Below are 18,795 nucleotides of genomic sequence, written 5' to 3' on the forward strand. Positions count from 1 at the left end.
TTGTCAGGCAGCAGTGCTAACCATTATGCCACTTCTCTTAAGATCATTAATGAAAATTTATGTTCTTAACTCTGGCCCAAGAAAACATAAAAGTCACTCCAAGAGATTTGGCTCGTCATAACTTAATGTCATTTAATGTCACCCCCTACTATACTCCTTATACACCTATGACTGTGTCGCCAAATTCCCCTCCAATTTGATTTTCAAGTTTGCGGACGACACCACCATAGTGGGTCCGATCTCAACGACGAGACAGAGTATGGGAATGAGAGAGAGAATCTGGTGAACTGGTGCGGCAATAATAATCTTGACCTCGCTGTCAACAAAATTAAAGGAGATGGTCATCGACTTCAGGAAACGTAAAGAAGAACATGCCCCTGTCTACATCAACAGGGACGAAGTAGAAAGGGTCGAGAACTTCAGATTTTTAGGTGTCCAGGTCACCAACAACCTGACCCGGTCCCCCCATAGTGATACTGAAGTTAAAAAAAGCCCAGCAATGCCTCTAATTTCTCAGAAGACTAAGGAAATTTGGCACGTCAGCTATGACTCTCACCAACTTTTACAGGTGCACAATAGAAAGCATTCTTTGGTTATAATCAGGAATGGTTGGTTGTGGATTCAGTAAGCTACAAAACATGAGAATGTCAGGCAAATTGGTAAATCAGTACTAAAACCATTTAAAATAATAACCAGACAGCTTGGTATTGCTCCTGCTCTGCCCAAAATCACAAGGAGCTACAAAAGATCGTGAATATAGCCCAGTCCATCATACAAACCAGCCTCCCATCCATTGACTCTGTCTACACTGGCCACTGCCTCAGAAAAGCAGCCAGCATAATTAAGGACCCCATGCACCATGGACATTCTCTCTTCCACCTTCTTCCCCTATTGGAAAAAAGTCTGAGGTCACATACCAACCGACTCAAGAACAGCTTCTTCCCTGCTACTGTCAGACTTTTAATGGACCTACTTCGCATTAAGTTGATCTTTCTCTACACCTTGGCTATGACTGTAACACTACATTCTGCACTCTCTCCTTTCCTTCTCTATGAATGGTATGCTTTGTCTGTATAGTATGCAAGAAACAATATTTTTCACTATATGTTAATACATGTGACAAAAATAATTCAAACCAAATCATTTCAATCAGCCAGATATCATTACTTACTTGACACTCTTTCGAAGTTATAGCTGCCATTACACTGCCCTTTCTCACAAATGTTTTAGAACATTGGAGACAATTTAACATTAGACTTTAGTAAAAGACAAAAATAAAGCTTATGATCAGGAATGGCTGGTTGTAGGTTCAGTAAGCTACAAAACATTAGAATGTTAAACAAATTGGTAATATGTAAAATAGCAATGGGTTCTTTGACCTGAATAAACCAGTACTAAAACCATTTAAAATAACAAGACAGACCCACGCCCCTAGAGAAAAAACATTTTTATTTTAGTTCGAATTTTTTTTTGCTGGAAAAACATTCAAGCTGGAAATACTTTGTGAACCTCATTTCCAATTGCAACTCAAAGGAGAACAAGACTAGAACAGGAGGGCCGTCAGAAGAATAAAAAACATACAACACATGCCCAGTTCAAGATTACAACACGTGTGGCTCTTGAAAAATGATCAGATATAGGATGGTGCTCCAAGTAACTATGCTCCATTGTGCCAGAGACTTAACTTCATAATCATCTCCTGCTAGTGTCAGCCTTGGCTCAGTTGGTGGCACTCGTGGAGTCAGAAAATTCTGGTTTGAAGTCCTATTTCAGGACTTGTGCATAAAACTCAAGGACAACACTCTCGTGTAGTGGAGGAGCATTGCACTTCGGAGGTACCGTCCTTCAAATGAGGCATTAAACCAAGATGCTGTCAATCCTTTCAGATGGATGTAAATATCCAATAGCACAGTGCTGAGGGAATTAAGGTTTTTGACCTGAAATGTTAACTCTTTCATTATCCACGTGAGACCAGACCTGCTGGGTATTTCCAACATTTCTGCTGAGAAGTTAATGTTCGTCAACACTTAGAATTTTCTGATGTAGATGAAGTTGCAGAGAAGTCCACATATTCTCTCCATTTTCCCATCTCAAAGTCTGAACTCCTCACACTATTTTTAAAAGGTATTGAAATGGACGTACATTTTGTTTCAAGGCCATTTCTGGTAGACAGTCCAAACAATGCAGGTATTAATCAAGAGCATTTCACAAACACACTCTTCACCAACTCAAGTAAATCATTTATTCAAAGTATTGTAAACAAATCAGAGGAACATAAACCATTTTACCATGCAGCATCTTTTTACAGTTTTACAACACGGTTGAAACATTTCAGAAGCACAAAAATCCAATGTAATTATTTGACTTGGGCAAAGAACAACCCAGCCCTCCCTAAAAAGCTGCACACAGAGGCGGAACTACTAATATTTGTTTACATGACTAAATTTGCCAATTGCAGAATAAGATACCCAGAAGCAAGTTAGAAACGGTGTAATTCAATCTAGTGCTTCAGATAATGCAAGGAACCATAAAATGAAGTAATTGATTGGCCAGAAGGTTCATTATGAGCTGTACTACTCACTCTCCATTATTAAATTGTTAATCACTTCCTTAAAAATGAATATTTTACATATTGCATTCCACAGTGTCCACTCAAATGGTATTGATGGGATCCCACAATTCACGGAAGATGTATTATCACTTCTATTGAGGGCTACCTTACCTAACATGAGATTAGAAGGGCCATAACAAAGTTTGCTCTTGAAGTGACTCTTGAGTTATTCCACAGAAGATATACTGGAGTATTTTAGCCTTTAAGCTCATTATGCTTAAGGTAAAATGCACTATTCTTCTACACTTTAAATCCCAATATTTGCTCTGAACATAATTTTTTGAAGTACAAACTTTGCAATCAAATTTATTACACCTAATAATGAACATTCTAACTCTAAACAAGATTTCAAATTCATGGAGATAGTATATTGCAATACATTTCTAGTCTGTCTAGATTTTCCCAAATCTGCAAATTGTGTCTTCACAGTATTTTTTGCTTCCTACTTCAACAGTAAATTAAAGGGCTATACTTTTTTTGTACAATGTAGAAAATCTACAACATTCACTTTAAAAGTGATAGTGCAACATTTTACCACCTGGCTAACTCATTAGAGGGTGAAACAATATTGAAACCGCTGTGGTGATTTTCAGTTCCGTATGAGACACTTTAAAGCCACATTTAAGAGTTTTCTTCACAAGTTAGGTATCCTAATATAGGAAGGGTATTAAAGTCATGGAAAAGATTCAGCATAATTTCACTAGTTTATTGGATGGGAAGAGGGAGTGGCTGAATGGGTAAGTTCTTCTACCTCTGAGCCTAATGACCCAGTTCAAGTCACACTCCATGGATTGTTAGACATGCAAGAATCCAGCAGGCAGACCAGTGTGATTCAATGACAGTTCCCAACCCTTTAAAAGGGGAGTGTTAATGGCAGGAAGGGCAACCAGCTGCAAAACCACCTGTTAAATCCAAAAACATTATGGTGATATGAAGGAGCAATCAACCAGCAATCCCACATAACACAGGAAAAGCCCAAAGGAGGAAAAGTGGTTAAGTGTATCTCAAGGAATGTAAACCATACCCAAAACATGTGTGATAAGCCTTTTTAAAGCTTATTTAATGTCAGTTTATGTCAAGCAAAAGAGCCTATGCTCACTTAGTGGAGTGGAAATAGATTTTTTTAAAAATTAATTCATCAGATGTGGGCATCACTGGCTAGGGCAGCATTTATTGTCCATTCCAATTCCCCTTGAAAAGATGTCTAATATTTAACTCATTAGGAAAGATATATTAGTACTCTACTCACCAATAGTAATAACAACAACAATCTAAAGGAGGGTCACGCTGCACCACAATTTTTCAAGTTGGTGTTTTTTTTACAACACTGAGTTCCACTGTGACACTGCTCTTCAATTCAGCAACCTCTTCACAAAGTGCATATTCCATGTCTGTCTGTAGGTAGCACTGTCCAAGTTTCATTGCTGTCCCCTTTTTAAATTTACATAGCAATAAACAGTTGATGGAAGCAACAAAAGGAATGCGTGTGAAAATTAATATTCAAACAATGCTTATATTGAATACTTTTCAGGTGAATTTTCTCTGTTGCAATGGGTTCAATCAAAACAAGTATCTATACCTTCTTTTAGTGTTAAAGTTAGAATACTTTCAAATCACCACAATAGCTTCTCATCACTTCTACCAAAGAACCAAGGAGATAACTCTTACAGATGTGCACTTGCGATGCCAGGGCATACAAGGCCATGGGCTAAGTACTGGAAAATGGGATTAGAATAGTTGGGTGGTTGGTCTTTGACCAGCATAGACATAATGGGCCAAAGGGCCTTTTTCTGTGCTGTATACCTCTATGACTAATATTCACTGTTTTCACAGCACAATGCAAAAACTTCACTAAGCAAAATTAAATTTTGTAGATGGCTGTACAACGCAAAATGTTTCAGCTATTTAGTTGCTAAGTTTTTTTTTAAGTATAGTAAATTTAAACAGATCAGTTCTCAAATGCTACTTTGATTAACCTGAATATAGCAGATTACTGCTAACCTGACACAGTCATTTTCGCTGATTTTATTATGTTTACGTAATGGTTTTGTGAATGCCAAACTTTTCTCAAAATGAAAACTAAATTGTTCATAAAATCTTCAAAAGTACAAAATATACAAAATAATGTACAGAGGTAAATGAAATCCCCTCCCCCCACCACATGTTTGCAATTATAAATCAATTAAACAATTTGCTTATAATCTTTAAGAAGTATTAGTCTGCATCACCTTCTATTTCACCGGACATCAACACCAGAAGTTCTCAAACTTGTCAAGTAATGCACTTGTAAAAAGAAAAAGGCCATGGCATACTGTACAACGATTTTGCATTATTGCGTTGAGAGTCAGATTCAAGATTCCCTCCACAGCCTATAAACCTGGATTCCACTCCATGGCAAACAGTTACAAACCGTCAACTGCAAAACGGCGATTTTCATACGCAGCAGGATTGTTCAGGCCCCCTGGAAGGTCTTGTTCCTCCTCATCTGAGATTGGAAATGAGAGGATTGACAAAATTAGAAATCAAGATCAAGTATTTTAGAAGTGAATTCACAGTACACATTTTAAAAATTAGTCCAAAATTCTAACTATTGGGTCAAACTACACTTTTCATATAGTGAAAACTATATGACATTTAAAAAAAGGAAATTAAACTATATTTAGAATTATCCTTTTCTCCACCTGTCCTCTTCTGATGGTATTGATTTGTGGCTCCAGACTTCAGTCATTGGTTATTAGCCATGAATGTAGGCACTGATAGTTGACTATGAAGACAATCACAACTGAGCCAGATTGTCTTTACCCAATCATTATTATGTGCATACATTCCAGGAGTAAAGACTAGATCAAAATGAAGACAGCAAACCTCACAGATTTTTTCCTCCTCAACCTACAAACATTAAAGTCAATGGCAGTATATATGAAGCTGTCCGGCTGATATTCTCTAACCCAGCACAGAGAGATTAATCCTAATCTTTTCTTAGTTAGTATAACCAAGCACCAGGCCAGGATCTTTTTACCCCACAGATCCACAAAAGAATTCAATTAAATTGAAACCTTGTCTGCAGCCAAGGAGTGAGTTAAGCAATACAACAACCATTGCAAGCAAGACAATTTATAACATTTGCCACAGTTATTTAACAATATTTTGCCCAGGAAAACAATCATGACAAGCTGCATAAATATAATGCTCGCTATTCAGAATCAGTTCTTCAACAATTATATCCTACGAATGATGATCCTTATATTCTAAGATTAATGCATTCAAGTCTCTTATTGAGGTCCAAGAAGTCCAGTACTTTACAGGCTATAAATGAGGACAAGTGATATGATCACAACATTGTTGTTAGTTCATTATAGGTCAGTGTAAATGAGATTACAGTGCAGCCTCTGTCTCTCTACAGCCTGTGATTAAAGTGCAACTTGGTGGGGTTGGAGAAGCGGCTAGTATTTATGAGCACTTATGATATTAGGGAATCATACAAGAGTAGGAAAAAATAGAATAAATAATAGTAATATATAAATATAATACCATATATAATAAAATAAATTTAAAGGCTTGGCATCTGAATGCACATAGCATTTGAATAAAATTAATGCGTTAATAGCATTAAAAAAAACAAAGGGATATGATTCGGTGGCAATTACTGAGATATGGTTAGAGAGATCAGGGCTGAAATTTTCCAGCTGTTCATACAGTCAGTCATAGAGGTTTACAGCACGGAAACAAGCCCTTCGGCCCAACTGTCCATGCCACCGTTTTTTTTAAAAAAGGCCCCTAAGCTAATCCCAATTGCCTACATTTGGCCCATATCTCTCTATACCCATTGTACCCATGTAACTATCTAAATGCTTTTTAAAAGATAAAATTGTACCTGCCTCTACTACTACCTCTGGCAGCTTGTTCCAGACACTCACCACCCTCTGAAAAAATTGCCTCCCTGGACACTTTTGTGTCTCTCCCCTATCACCTTAAACCCATACCCTCTAGTTTTAGACTCCCCTTTGGGAAAAGATATTGACTATCTAGCGGACGCCCCTCATTATTTTACAGACCTTTATAAGATCACTCCTCAGCCTCCTATGCTCCAGAGAAAAAACACCCAGTCTATCCAGCCTCTCCTTAAAATGCAATCCAAGTCCTGGTAGCATCCTAGTAAATGTTTTTTGCACTCTTTCTAGTTTAATAATATTCTTTCTATAATAGGGTGACCAGAATTGCACACAGTATTCCAAGTGTGGCCTGACCAATGTTTTGTACAAGTTCAACAAGACATTCTAACTTCTGTATTCAATGTTCTGACTGATCAAACCAAGCATGCCGATTGCCTTCTTCGCCACTCTGTCCACCTGTGACTCCACTTTCAAAGAGCTATGAACATGTACCCCTAGATCTCTTTGTTCTGTAACTCTCCCCAATGCCCCATCATGCCAACAGGATTCTCTGGTCCCGCTGCAGTGAATGGAGTTTTGGTTGAGCAACAAATTGGCAGGGTGTGAACAGCCGGAAAATTCCAGCCCAGACCTTGGAGCGAAGTATCCAAGGGTATTCAGTGTTTCAGAAGAATAGTTAGAAAGGAAAAGGAGGTGGTGTAGCTTTGTTAGTAAAGGAATGGATCAGTGCAGTAGTGAGAAATGAAACTGGGACTGGAGATCAAGATGCAGAATTAGTCTGGATAGAAATAAGAAATAGCAAGGAAAAGTCATCCCAACACAAAGCAGAGAGAGTGGGATAAATAAATTTTCTGGTTGGCAAGCTGTAACTAGTAGTCTGCTACAGGATTTGATCCTCGGGTCCCAACTATCTGCAAACTATATTAATGATCGAGATGCAGGAATAGATTATACTATAGCCACATTTGCTTTCCCACATCGTCATCTGTATGTGCAATGAGGAAACAGGACATTTGCAAATGGACATCAACAAGTTAGGGGAATAAGTCAAAACGTGGTAGAAGTTTAACATGGATAAGTATGAGGTTATCTATTTTGGTTAGAGGAATAAAAAGGCAACTTATTATTTAAATGGATAGAGACTTCAAGATGCTTCAGCGCAGAAAGAGCTGGATGTTGTAATGTATGAATCACAGTTCATATGCATGTGCAGCAGGTAATAAGGAAGGCAAACTGAATTTCAGCATTCATTGCTAATGGAAGTAGATGCTGTTATTGTTAGGGAAGGTCAATAAATAGCTGAGAATTGGAAAAACACTTGTAAAAAAAGACTATGTACATTTAGGAAAGAAACATAAGCAATAGGAAAATAACCAGATTATGATTTTAGCTTAGACTGCAAGTACAGCTTAAAAACTTTATTTTAAAACTTCAAAACTAAATTCCTTCATTTGATTGAGTTAGGGGGCTCTAGTTTGTCTGACGTAAGAATAAGACTTCTTTGGTACATTACATTCCATTTAATTATGTCTGGGGAACTCAGTCCTGTGATTTGCACATCCTGTGCTATGCGGGAAATCCTAGATACTCCTGGTGGTCTGTATGTTCACGTGTGCAGGAAACGCCTTCAACTGGAGCAACACAAACTCCAGGCTCTGGAGCTTGACCGGCAGCTGACAACACTATGGAGTAACCAGGAGGCTGAGAGGTTTGTGGTTAACCCTCTCAATGCCATACAAGAGTAGAAGCACAGAATGCTACGGCAGATCAATATTTGGCTGGAGAGATTGTACAGGAGGAAGGACTTCAGATCCCTGGTCATTAGGACTGGCTCTGGGGGATATGGAACCTGTACAATTTGGACAGGTTACATCTGAATACAATCAGCATACTCGTGGGGAGGTTTGCTAGTGTTGTTGGTCGGATTTAAACTAATCGGTAGGGGGGTGGAATCTGGACAAATAGTTCAGAAGGAAAATAAACTGAGACAGAACTATAAAGTTAAAATGCCAGTGAGTCTGAAAGGTAGAGGAAACAGGCTAGTTTTTTTTATTCATTCATGGGACATGGACATTGCTGGCTGGCCAAAATTTATTGCCCATCCCTGGTTGTCTTTGAGGTGGTGGTGTTGAGCCACCTTCTTGAATTGCTGCAATCCACTTACTGTGGGTTGACCCACAATGTTCTTAAGTGAGCCTAGCGAAGTTAAATGCAATATATTTTAATGCAAGGAGCCACAGGAATAAGCATAATTTTACCAAGATAGGATATTATTTGGCCTAAGTAGACTGGGTGCAGGTTCTTGCAGATAAAACTGACAGAGCAGAAGGGAGGCCTTCAAGGAGGAGATAACAGGAGTACACGATAAAAACATTCCTGTAAAGACAAACGATATGGCAAGAACCAGAAAATCCTGGCTGTCAGGGGATTTAAAGATCAGGATTAAGATAAAAAGAGAAGTTTCTGGAAGATACAGAGGACTCAACATAGCTTTTTTTTAAAAAATATAAACTAGAGAAAGAATAGGCCCAATTAGGGACCATATAGGGCAGTTTGAATGTGGACCCAGAAGTTGTGGGGAGTTCTCAATGAATACTTCGTATTGGTCCTCACATTGTAAAAGGATGACGCAGGTGTAGACATGAGGGTGGAGGACTGTGAAATATTAGAGGAAGTTACCAAGTACCAGCACGCTCAGCAGCCTCAGAAGGTGGATAAATCTGCAGACCTGGATGAGATACATCTCAGGCTGTTGATGAAGGCAAGGGAGGAGATGTCAGGGGTACTGGCAGTAAATTTTCCAAATCCTCTCTGGTCATAGGTGTAGTGTCAGAGGACTGCTAACATTATCCCATTATTAAAAAAGGGAGGTAGGGATTGACTAATCTGTCTAACATCAGTAGTGGGGAAGACAGGAAACATCTGCACTTGGATAGACAAAAAGTAAATCAGGGATAGTCAGCATAGATTTGTCAAAGGAAAGTCACATTTGACTAATTTAAACATTTTTTGAGGAGGTAACCAAGTGAGTTGATTAAGGCTTTTGATGAGCTCTATATGGGTTTTACTAAGACTTTTGATAAGGTCCATCATAGAATCTCTACAGTGCGGGAGGCCATTCAACCCATCCACTCTGCACCAACTCTTCAAAACAGCATCTTAGCCAGGCATAGATCGCTGACGACAAGGATCAGTCAGGTAGTGAGGAGAATAGATGTACACCATAGGAGATCAACAGTGGGCAGAGCAAGTCAACCCGGAAAAAAGTGCAAGGGTAATGCACTTGGGGAGAGCTAACAAGGTAAATCGATTACGCAATGAATGGTAGGAGCCTGGAAAGTATTGAAGGCTGAGGGACCTTGGAGTACACTTCCACAGATACACAGGCTAAAAGATGAACCATATTGCTTTTAAAGGGAAAAAGATCTGATGTGGATGTATCCAGTGATGTCTGTTCTTATCTGAAGTGATACAACCACCTCTTTTCTTTGTTTTAATTTCAAAATCTCATTCTGCAAACCTAAACACCTGCCATTTTATACCAGGATGATCATGAGCTCAATGAAAATTAATCTTCCCCATTTCAGTTGCAGGTCTGACTAAATACAAGAAAAAAAAGTCCTTTACAAAAGCAGATGCTGGAATCTGAAACAAACAAAAAATGCTGGAAAATCTCAGCAGATCTGACAGCATCAGTGGAAAGAGAGTAGAGCCAACGGGTCATCCTAACTTGAAACATCGGCTTTATTCTCTCTCCACAGATGCTGTCAGGCCTGCTGAGGTTTATCAGCATCTTCTGTTTTTGTGGTAAGTAAATTCAAGTTCACTGAAAAGGTGCAGACACAAGGGACTGCAATCCAACATAAACATTCTAGCCCTGTTAACAAGGAAGACCCGTGGGAAGACTGCATTCAGAAATCTAAAGAGCAACCACAGATTTGATCCAAACAGTGAGGAATGAATTCTCCTGTTGACATGCAGAAATGCTCAATGGACTTTGACAGCTAAAAGGTACATTTATAACTTTGAAGTACACAGAATAAATGTTGCTTGTAACATGGTAAACAACTGACTAAAATTATTGCTCTTGTATGATTTGTAAACATTAAATCAGAAAGCAGCTGTTCCCAGCTACTAGACACATAACAGCAGCAAATATTGCTCCCCCAACAGAAGATTGCCTAATTTTTTTTCTCTGCATCTAAACCAAGATAGATTAAAAAGTCTCTTTTCCAAAAATAGGCAACAGCCTTGCACTGCTGCATCCATTATAAATTCATTAGCAATTGTTCATTCAACAATTGCAATTAAAACAAGGATTTCATCTTTAAAGCTGCATCACAGCATCAGGAGCTGGCTTGGTTATCACCCTGTTGCAGGGTCAGAACATATTCAAGATGACAATGGTTTTTAGGAACATTGACTTTAAATTTGCAAAACCATTGCTCAGAACAGCCTTAGCTGTAGAGGGAGGTGGTGGCAGTGTTCTTTTTACTGGACTAGTGATCCAGAGACCCTTGGGTCTCTACAAATTGGGTCGACTACAAATTCAACAAAATATCTGGAATTAAAATTCTAATGATGACCATGAAAATATTGCCAATTGTGACCAAAACCCACCTGGTTCACCTTTAGTCCTTCAGGGAAGGAAATCTGCCATCCTTATTTGGTCTGGCCTACACGTGAATCCAGACCCACTGCAGCACTTGGTCCATAGACTTGTATGCTATGGTGTTTCAAATGCTCATCTAAATGCTTCCTAAATGTTGCAAGAGTTCCCACCTCTACCACCCTTTGTGGCAGCGCATTCCCAATTCCCACCACCTTCTGGGTGAAAAAGCTTTTCCTCAAATCCCCTCAATCTTCTGTCTATGTCCACTGGTTATTGTTCCCTCTATTAAATGGGAAAAGTTTCCTCCTCTCTATGCTATCTATGTCCTTCATAATTTTGTACATCTCTATCAGGTTCCCCCTCAGCCTTCTCTGCTGAAAACAACGCCAGCCTAATTGTTTGGGAAACAACAGATGCTGAGGAAACAGATGCATTTGGGTTTTCAGTCTTTGAGGGACTAAGTGCTTATTGTTTATGTGCCAAAGTGGAAGACTGTTCTTTGTTGCATATTATCTTTCTTCTACTTAATAAATACTTGTATTTGTTTGTTTAATGAAGGAAAGGTCAGAGTTCTGTTTCCACAAATATTTCTCACTAATATCCAAAAAACAATGCACCAGACAAAACCAGTGTTTCAGGTTGGAACACTTGTGCACATACCATCAGTTGGTTTCATCACACTCCTCAGATTAAAAGAGCAATATGTCCATTAGCAGCAAGGTCTGGACAACATTCAGGCTTGAGCCAGTGGCAAGTAATATTCACGCAACACAAGTGCCAGACAATGACCATCTCCAACTAGAGAATCAAAACACTTCCCTTTGACATTCAAAGGCATTACCATAGCTGGATCCTCCTTTATCAACATCCTGGGGGTTATTATTAACTAGGAATTGAACTGACCCAGTGATATAAATGCTGTGGCTACAAGAACAGGTCAGAGGCTGAAATTCTGCTGCAAGTAATTCACCTCCTCACTCCCCAAAGCATGCCATTATTTACAAGGCACAAGCCAGGAGTGTGATGGAATACTCTCTATTTGCCTAGATAAGCACAGCTCCTAGATAAGCCACTCGAGAAGTTTGGCATGTCCAGGACAAAGCAGCCTACATGATTGGCACTCCATCCATCACCTTAAACATTCTCTTCCTTTACCACCAATGCAGAGTGGCAGCAATGTGCATTATTTATAAGCAACTACCAAGGCTCCTACAACAGCACCTTCCAAACCCACAACCTCTACCACCTCGGAGAACATCACATGCATTTCTATACCACCTGCAAGTTTCCCTTCAAGCCATACACCATCCTGAGTTGGAAATGTATTGGCTGTTCCTTCAGAGTCACTGGGTCGGAATCCTGAAACTCCCTTCCAAACAGCACTGGGGTGTACCTTCACCACATGGCTTGCAGCAGTTCAAGGATGCGACTTGCCATCACTTTTTTGAGAACAATTAGAGATGGGCAATAAAATGCTGGTCCAGTCAGCAATGCCCATATTAAAGAAAGAATAAACTTTTTAAAGTATTTGGAATGGACCTCTGGAATACTGAAGACAAAAGAGTGGAATTTTCCCATCCTGCCTGCCAGCCCACCACAGGAATCATAGCAGGCGGGACACAAACCTTGTTGACCTCGGGTGAGATTTTCCAGTCTTGGGCAAGTGTGGCCAAAATTCCCACCCAGAATAGCCAACAGTTGCATGTTATAACGGGAAGGAGAGAGGAACTTTATATAGACTTTCTTGACTGCCAAAATAAATTACTTTCCCCTGTATCTAACTTGCGATCCTCGAGAAATTTAAAAAGCAACACAAAAATGGAAAACAACACTTTAGTCAGATCCACAAGATAGAGCGTGTTTGAATGTGACAAATGGTCCAGATTTCAACAATCTTTTTATTGCATCTATAAATTTACTCCTTAAACTTAAAACATGAAGCAATACTGAGACATGATATGGAAATTGATTTGTTGAAACATTGCAATAAAAGGAATGTGCCAATAAAATAAAATTTCATATCAGGTTTACCCAATGTACTAGCTAAAAGAGACAACTTCAAAAGTTAGGGGAAATTATAATTTAAGGGAAAAAAAACAGTGGAATTAAGGATTGGACTCAAACCTAGTACTGCCCCCCACTGACACTGAATATATTCAAAAGTAACAGAATCTGCATTCAATGAGAAGATATAAACAGTGGAACCAACTATAGTAACTGGCCAGTACCAATAAATAACATTTATGACTGAACGTACAGCAATTATATTGCTCAGCACAATTCTGCTTCAAGTTCACCTGTTTTAAGATTTAAACAGAAACAAAACATTGCCAATATTAAAAGCATGAAAATTCCTGTCAGGAAGAGAATCTGAATCTGTGCACCAGGCTGAGCAAATGATTCATTATTTGATTATTGTTCAAACTATTTGCACCAACAAGGAAGCCCCACATGCTACAATTGAATAATCTCAGGATTCTTTTTACCCATTCATATGCTAACTGTGCAAACAAATACCAACATTAGAGTTCATGTATGCAAACTCCAAGATCAAATTATGAGACAATCCTACCAAGGTTATACGATATGGGGTTGAATTTGGTGCAATGTTATTGTCAAGATGACAAGGAAATCTTGAAACAATTCCATTTTTGAGAAGGGGGGATTAACCTAACGGTGTTAAAATAATTTTGTACTTAGCACAAATCTAAAGTGCTTATGATTCTAAAAATTTGTCTGTTTCTTCCCTCCCCCCCATCTACTTTACTGATTTTAACATTTTACTAATTAATCTTCAATTTATAACTGAATAACTGGTGGGACAAAACAGCTAGTAAAACTAAACATTCAAGATGCAAAGACGAAGTTGACAGTTATAATTAACGTGAATGCACAACACCACATTGAAACTAGTACTCCAGGAGATAGAAAGATGGTGAAATAATGTCAACACATTTGAAAGGTTGAGGTTTGCATGCAGGATTCAGTGGGAAAACTAGAGCCAGAGTTAAGCTTACGTACGTTGAGAAACAGATGGCATCATGCAGACAAAACTGAAACTAAATCAAAGTGTGTCATCTGCATGATTATTTACTTTGAATTAAAATAAATCATTTGCTAGACTTGCAAATTGGTATACAATGTTACCAATTTATCTAGCCGAGAAAGACAATGTATTTAAAAAGTAAAATTCTCTATGTTGTTGGACATATTAGTCAGCATTTCATTCATTTCTTTTTCTAGGCATTTTTGAAAACGTTTTTGTTATTTATCCTTCACTAACCCACGTGCAGGTTCCAGCAGGGAAGTAAGGCACGCAATTTATTCATTTGACTACTAGAGGGCATACAAGAGAAGGCCTGAGTATCTGTCTTATGTTTCAGTCTATCTGTAAGGAAGTCCTTGGTCAACTTTTGCTCTCTATTCCCTTCCATGGCTCAAACAACCACCATGCTGGAATGGAGAACTTGCAGGTGGGCTCACTGCTGGGACAACTCCATCCACTGGGACATTAATGTGCAATGCTATATCATTTCACTGCCTATCCCACTATTTTTCACACCTCTGCATGCTCCTATTTTAATACAATTTATTTGTGCCCTGCCATGGCAAAAGTACTTCAAGTTCAGCAAAACTAGGTGCGCTCACTGCACCACACAATAAAACAATCAATTCCCTCCAAGGTAGGACACAGCACACAAGATGCTGTGTTACACTCCCATTCTATGAATCTTGCATGCAGAGCAGGATTTCTATGATTAGCTTATTCCTCAAGTGAAGAAACTACAAAATCAGGTACATAAGTTATATTGTTCAATTTTTATTTATATTTCTAAATTGTAAAGTTGTGCAACTTTTAATTCATTTGGCATAGTTTTTAATCAAATGACAGGCATTTAAAGCAACCTACAAATTAGACTAATATTTGATGAGTGTCTCAGTGGGAGTTGGTCTCGATATCTCAAAGTTATTTTGTTTAATTATAAAATTATGGCTTTGCAAGAGGGGGAAATAATATTATAACAATATTTATTAATAAATACCCACCCAATCAAGCTTCCTCCCCCAGCCCACTGTCATAGAAACAGTGGAGAAGTTACATCACAGGAGGGGGCCATTTGGCCCAAGTTATCCATGTGAAAACCCCCAGGTGACCCAGTCCGTAGCCCTGTAGTTTGCATTACTTAAGGTGCAGATTCAGGTGCTTTTTAAAAAGAGTTTTGGGTCTCTGCCTCCACCACCAACTCAGGCAGTGAATTCCAGGCACCCACTACACTTTGTATAAAAAGGTTTTTCCTCATTCCTCTGCCCCTACACCTTCTGCCACTTATCTTGAATTTACATACCCTGGTTCTAGAATTCTCCATTAAGAAAAAAAGCTTTCTCCTGGCCACTATCTCTTCCCCTCAATTCTGTACAGCTCAATCAAGCTACCCCTCTGGTTTCTTTGTTCCAAGGAAAATAACCTCAGCCTAGTCAATCTCTCCTCATAGCTTTACTTTTTGGCCCTGACAACATTTTTGTAAACCTCCTCTGCACTCTCTCCAGAGCAATTATGTCCTTACTGTAATATGACGACCAGAACTGCACACAATACTCCTATTCTGGCCTCACCAGTGTTTTGTACAATTCCAATGTGGTTGACAATGGGAAATGAAGGGAGAAGAGGGGATTGTCTTCCACAGGTCCTCAAAGCCCATTACACCAGACAACTGGCAAACGCCTGGGAGTAGCACACTGTCAACCCACTGAGCCAAAGAACATGAGAGCATAAAGGAACAAAAAGGGTACTATCTATTAGGACTGACATGTTCATCTGATGGCAGGTTGCTCTAAGTTTGCAGATGTTTGAGTTTATGAATACTTAGAACCAGGGTATAATAAAATATGTATACAGTTTAAGAATATAAACAAAGCAACAGACTAGAAAAAGTACACCAGCCTGAATGAAAATAAACCTGTCCTTTGGAGCCATAAAATAGGTATTCAGCAGATAACACACAGATTTAGCACAGCTCTCAGTTTCAAGGAAATAAGGCCCAAGCTCACCTTGGACGTCTTCTTCCCCACCATCACCATCCTCTTCCTCATTGTAAGCCAATTCGGCCTGCTTGTCTGCCTCGTACTCACCCACATTACCATCATCCCCATTATAATCCGCCACTTTAGAGTCATGCTGCGGATCAGCTGGGGATTCATTTTCATCAAAGAACTGGCCTGAGGAATCCAAGTCAGAAGCGAGAGAAAGCAGAGGGAGGGGGAAAAGAGACAGAAATCCAAGTTGAAAATGGAGAACAAAAGAATTTCAATTGTTTTCTTTTTTAAAAAGATGTCAAAAGAAGCTCTACCAATAAATCTTTTCTTTTGCAATTCCAATACTACTTTGTCATCTTTGCTCATTAGGGCTTGTGCACATGAAGCAGCACACGAAAACTCTAACTCGGAGTTGGACTAAAATTACAAGCAATTTTGGGGTTCAATTTCTTGCAATCAATTTAACGCACTGGTATTCTGTTGCCATCAGCCCACTTAAGGGTGAAGGTAATTACTAGCTGGTTAATGTGGTAATTTCTTGTATAGCTGGGTGCTATTCAAAGTTAGAATTGAACTAAAATTCTAGTGAGTAGACTGGAGCCAAACAGAATACAGTGCAAACTATATAAGCAGCTGGAAATCACCTTCAGTCTGAAGCATGCTGATGGAAGCACAACACCAGCTCTTAAAGGTCTGATTAAAATTGAACCATTTACAAGAGACAGGCCTTTCTACCAAATGGTTTATCCTGCACACAAACTTCCTCTACCCCACTTTGTATAATCCTAAACTGGAGAGAAGATAAAGTCAATGTTGTTCAAATAGTTTGCCATAATCAAGGCTCTTATACTTAAAACCTTTGATAGTTTGGTGACATGAGGAAAAGGTTTCCAAAGCTAAAGCTGTAGTGCTCATTTTCTGTTAAAAGATCGTGAAAAATTGTGCTCCAGGTGGTATATTTGATTAAAAAATAAATATAACAGCAGCCCAGAAAAAAATTACACATTTTCATCCGCTTACTTAAGTGATCATTACTGGTTCTGGAGGAACTGCAGACAGCATTAATGAAATCTGCTCAGAAACCATTCTTTATTACAAACAAAAGTGTTTTGTATCTAGAGCTGAATATTCATAATGTATACTTTAGGACAGCCAATTCCATATGGCATTATACACATCAAATCAGGAGATTATTTTTACGCTAACCACCTGTATCTTCAGGTTGTTGTTTTTCTCTCTCATTCTCCCTCTCTCTCAACTCTTTTCACTTATCCTTTTATTCCTTTGGTTGGTGGGCAGTGAAACAGAAAAAAGAACTACAGTTTGCGTTTGGGGGTGAAGGCTGCAGGAAGAATATGGCCTTGAATGGCTCCCATTCCAGTCTTTCACTACAGTCATAGAGGTTTACAGCATGGAAACAAGGCCCTTCGGCTCAATTTGTCCATGCCACCTTTTTTTAAAAAACCCGAAGCTAGTCCCAATTGCCCACATTTGGTCCATATCCCTTTTACCCGTGTAACTGTCTAAATGCTTCTTAAAAGACAAAATTGTACCTCTGCTACTACCTCTGGCAGCTTGTTCCAGACACTCAGCACCCTCCGTGTGAAAAAATTGCCCCTCAAGTCATGTTCCCATTACTTCACACCACATCTTCACTCTCATACAACCCCTGCAACCTCCCCTTCATGGCCCACTGTCATCCATCTCAAGCCTCCTGCACTCCCTATTATCCCCTGTGAGGATAAGTAGTGACAGTCAAAAGCTGCCCATCTTCAAGACGTCTGTCTGGCTCATCTTCCTAAGTATTGCCCCAAAGGTTCATACACTTTCAAAGCAAAATAAATACAAATCAAATTAAAATGATTTAAATAGAAATCAAATTAGAAGTAAACTGTTTGCCATTCTCCATAATTGTCATCCCCATATTTTAGGTGTTTGAAATTAGAAACTCTGCCTGATAGGTAGATGTTAACATCTAAATCAAAACACAGGTGAGCTAATTAGACAATTCCAAAATGTTTTGAGAACTGAGGTAACATTACATGAATACAGACATGCTTCATATCCTTTACCCCACCTCTATTTTCTGATTATAGATCTTTTGTAGTTAAGCCTACAGAAGATGCGCAATTAGAAAGTTCTTTTTGGCACAAAAACCTTTTAAGATGTGCGTCTTCTCAGTTAAGTTTTTGAAGTTTATTCTCTAACTTTCCCTCCAATAATTTTGAAGAAATTGTGCATAATAACTAGAAGCTGAGAGTAGTGGAAGGAATGGTACTGATGCATCCGATCAGGGATAGACAATTAATGCTGGACTTGCCAGTGATGCCCATGTCTCTTGATTGAAAAGGTTTAGTACACTGCATATGCTCAGATTTAATAACCCAAATACTAGTTCTGGACTAAAAAAGTCTAAGTCCAGTTTTTTTTTCAAAGAAACCAGCCCAAAAAAAGACAATTTCAGAAAGCATTAGAAGAGAGTTATAGGAAGCCAGTGGCCAAACAGCACGAACAGATTTAATTTGACATTTCCCATTATGAATATGGACAACTGAATCGATAATGGAAAAGCCAATACAAAGTGATAGAAACCTGAGAAGTCCAAGTGGCACAGAGAGGAAGGAATATTTGTATTTTTATTTAAA

At 38.8% G+C, this 18,795-nt stretch overlaps 1 protein-coding gene across 2 annotated transcripts in view; it reads right to left on the reverse strand.

The window, feature by feature from the left end:
- Positions 1-3,248: 3,248 nt before the first annotated feature.
- The window catches only part of golm2 (golgi membrane protein 2), a 79,480-nt gene continuing 63,933 nt past the window's right edge, over positions 3,249-18,795 (reverse strand). The window contains exons 10-11 of one of the 2 annotated variants that reach the window (XM_080214185.1): positions 16,166-16,333; positions 3,249-5,096 (exon numbers count right to left, since the gene is read on the reverse strand). In XM_080214185.1, coding sequence (XP_080070311.1) covers positions 5,014-5,096; positions 16,166-16,333 — 251 coding nt within the window. In that variant the 3' untranslated portion in view covers positions 3,249-5,013. The remainder of the gene's footprint in view (positions 5,097-16,165; positions 16,334-18,795) is intronic. The other variant, XM_080214186.1, reaches the window with a different exon arrangement.

This window comes from Carcharhinus amblyrhynchos, chromosome 28 (assembly GCF_965287045.1).
Source record: "Carcharhinus amblyrhynchos chromosome 28, sCarAmb.v2.hapA, whole genome shotgun sequence".
Classification (NCBI taxonomy): Eukaryota; Metazoa; Chordata; class Chondrichthyes; order Carcharhiniformes; family Carcharhinidae; genus Carcharhinus; species Carcharhinus amblyrhynchos.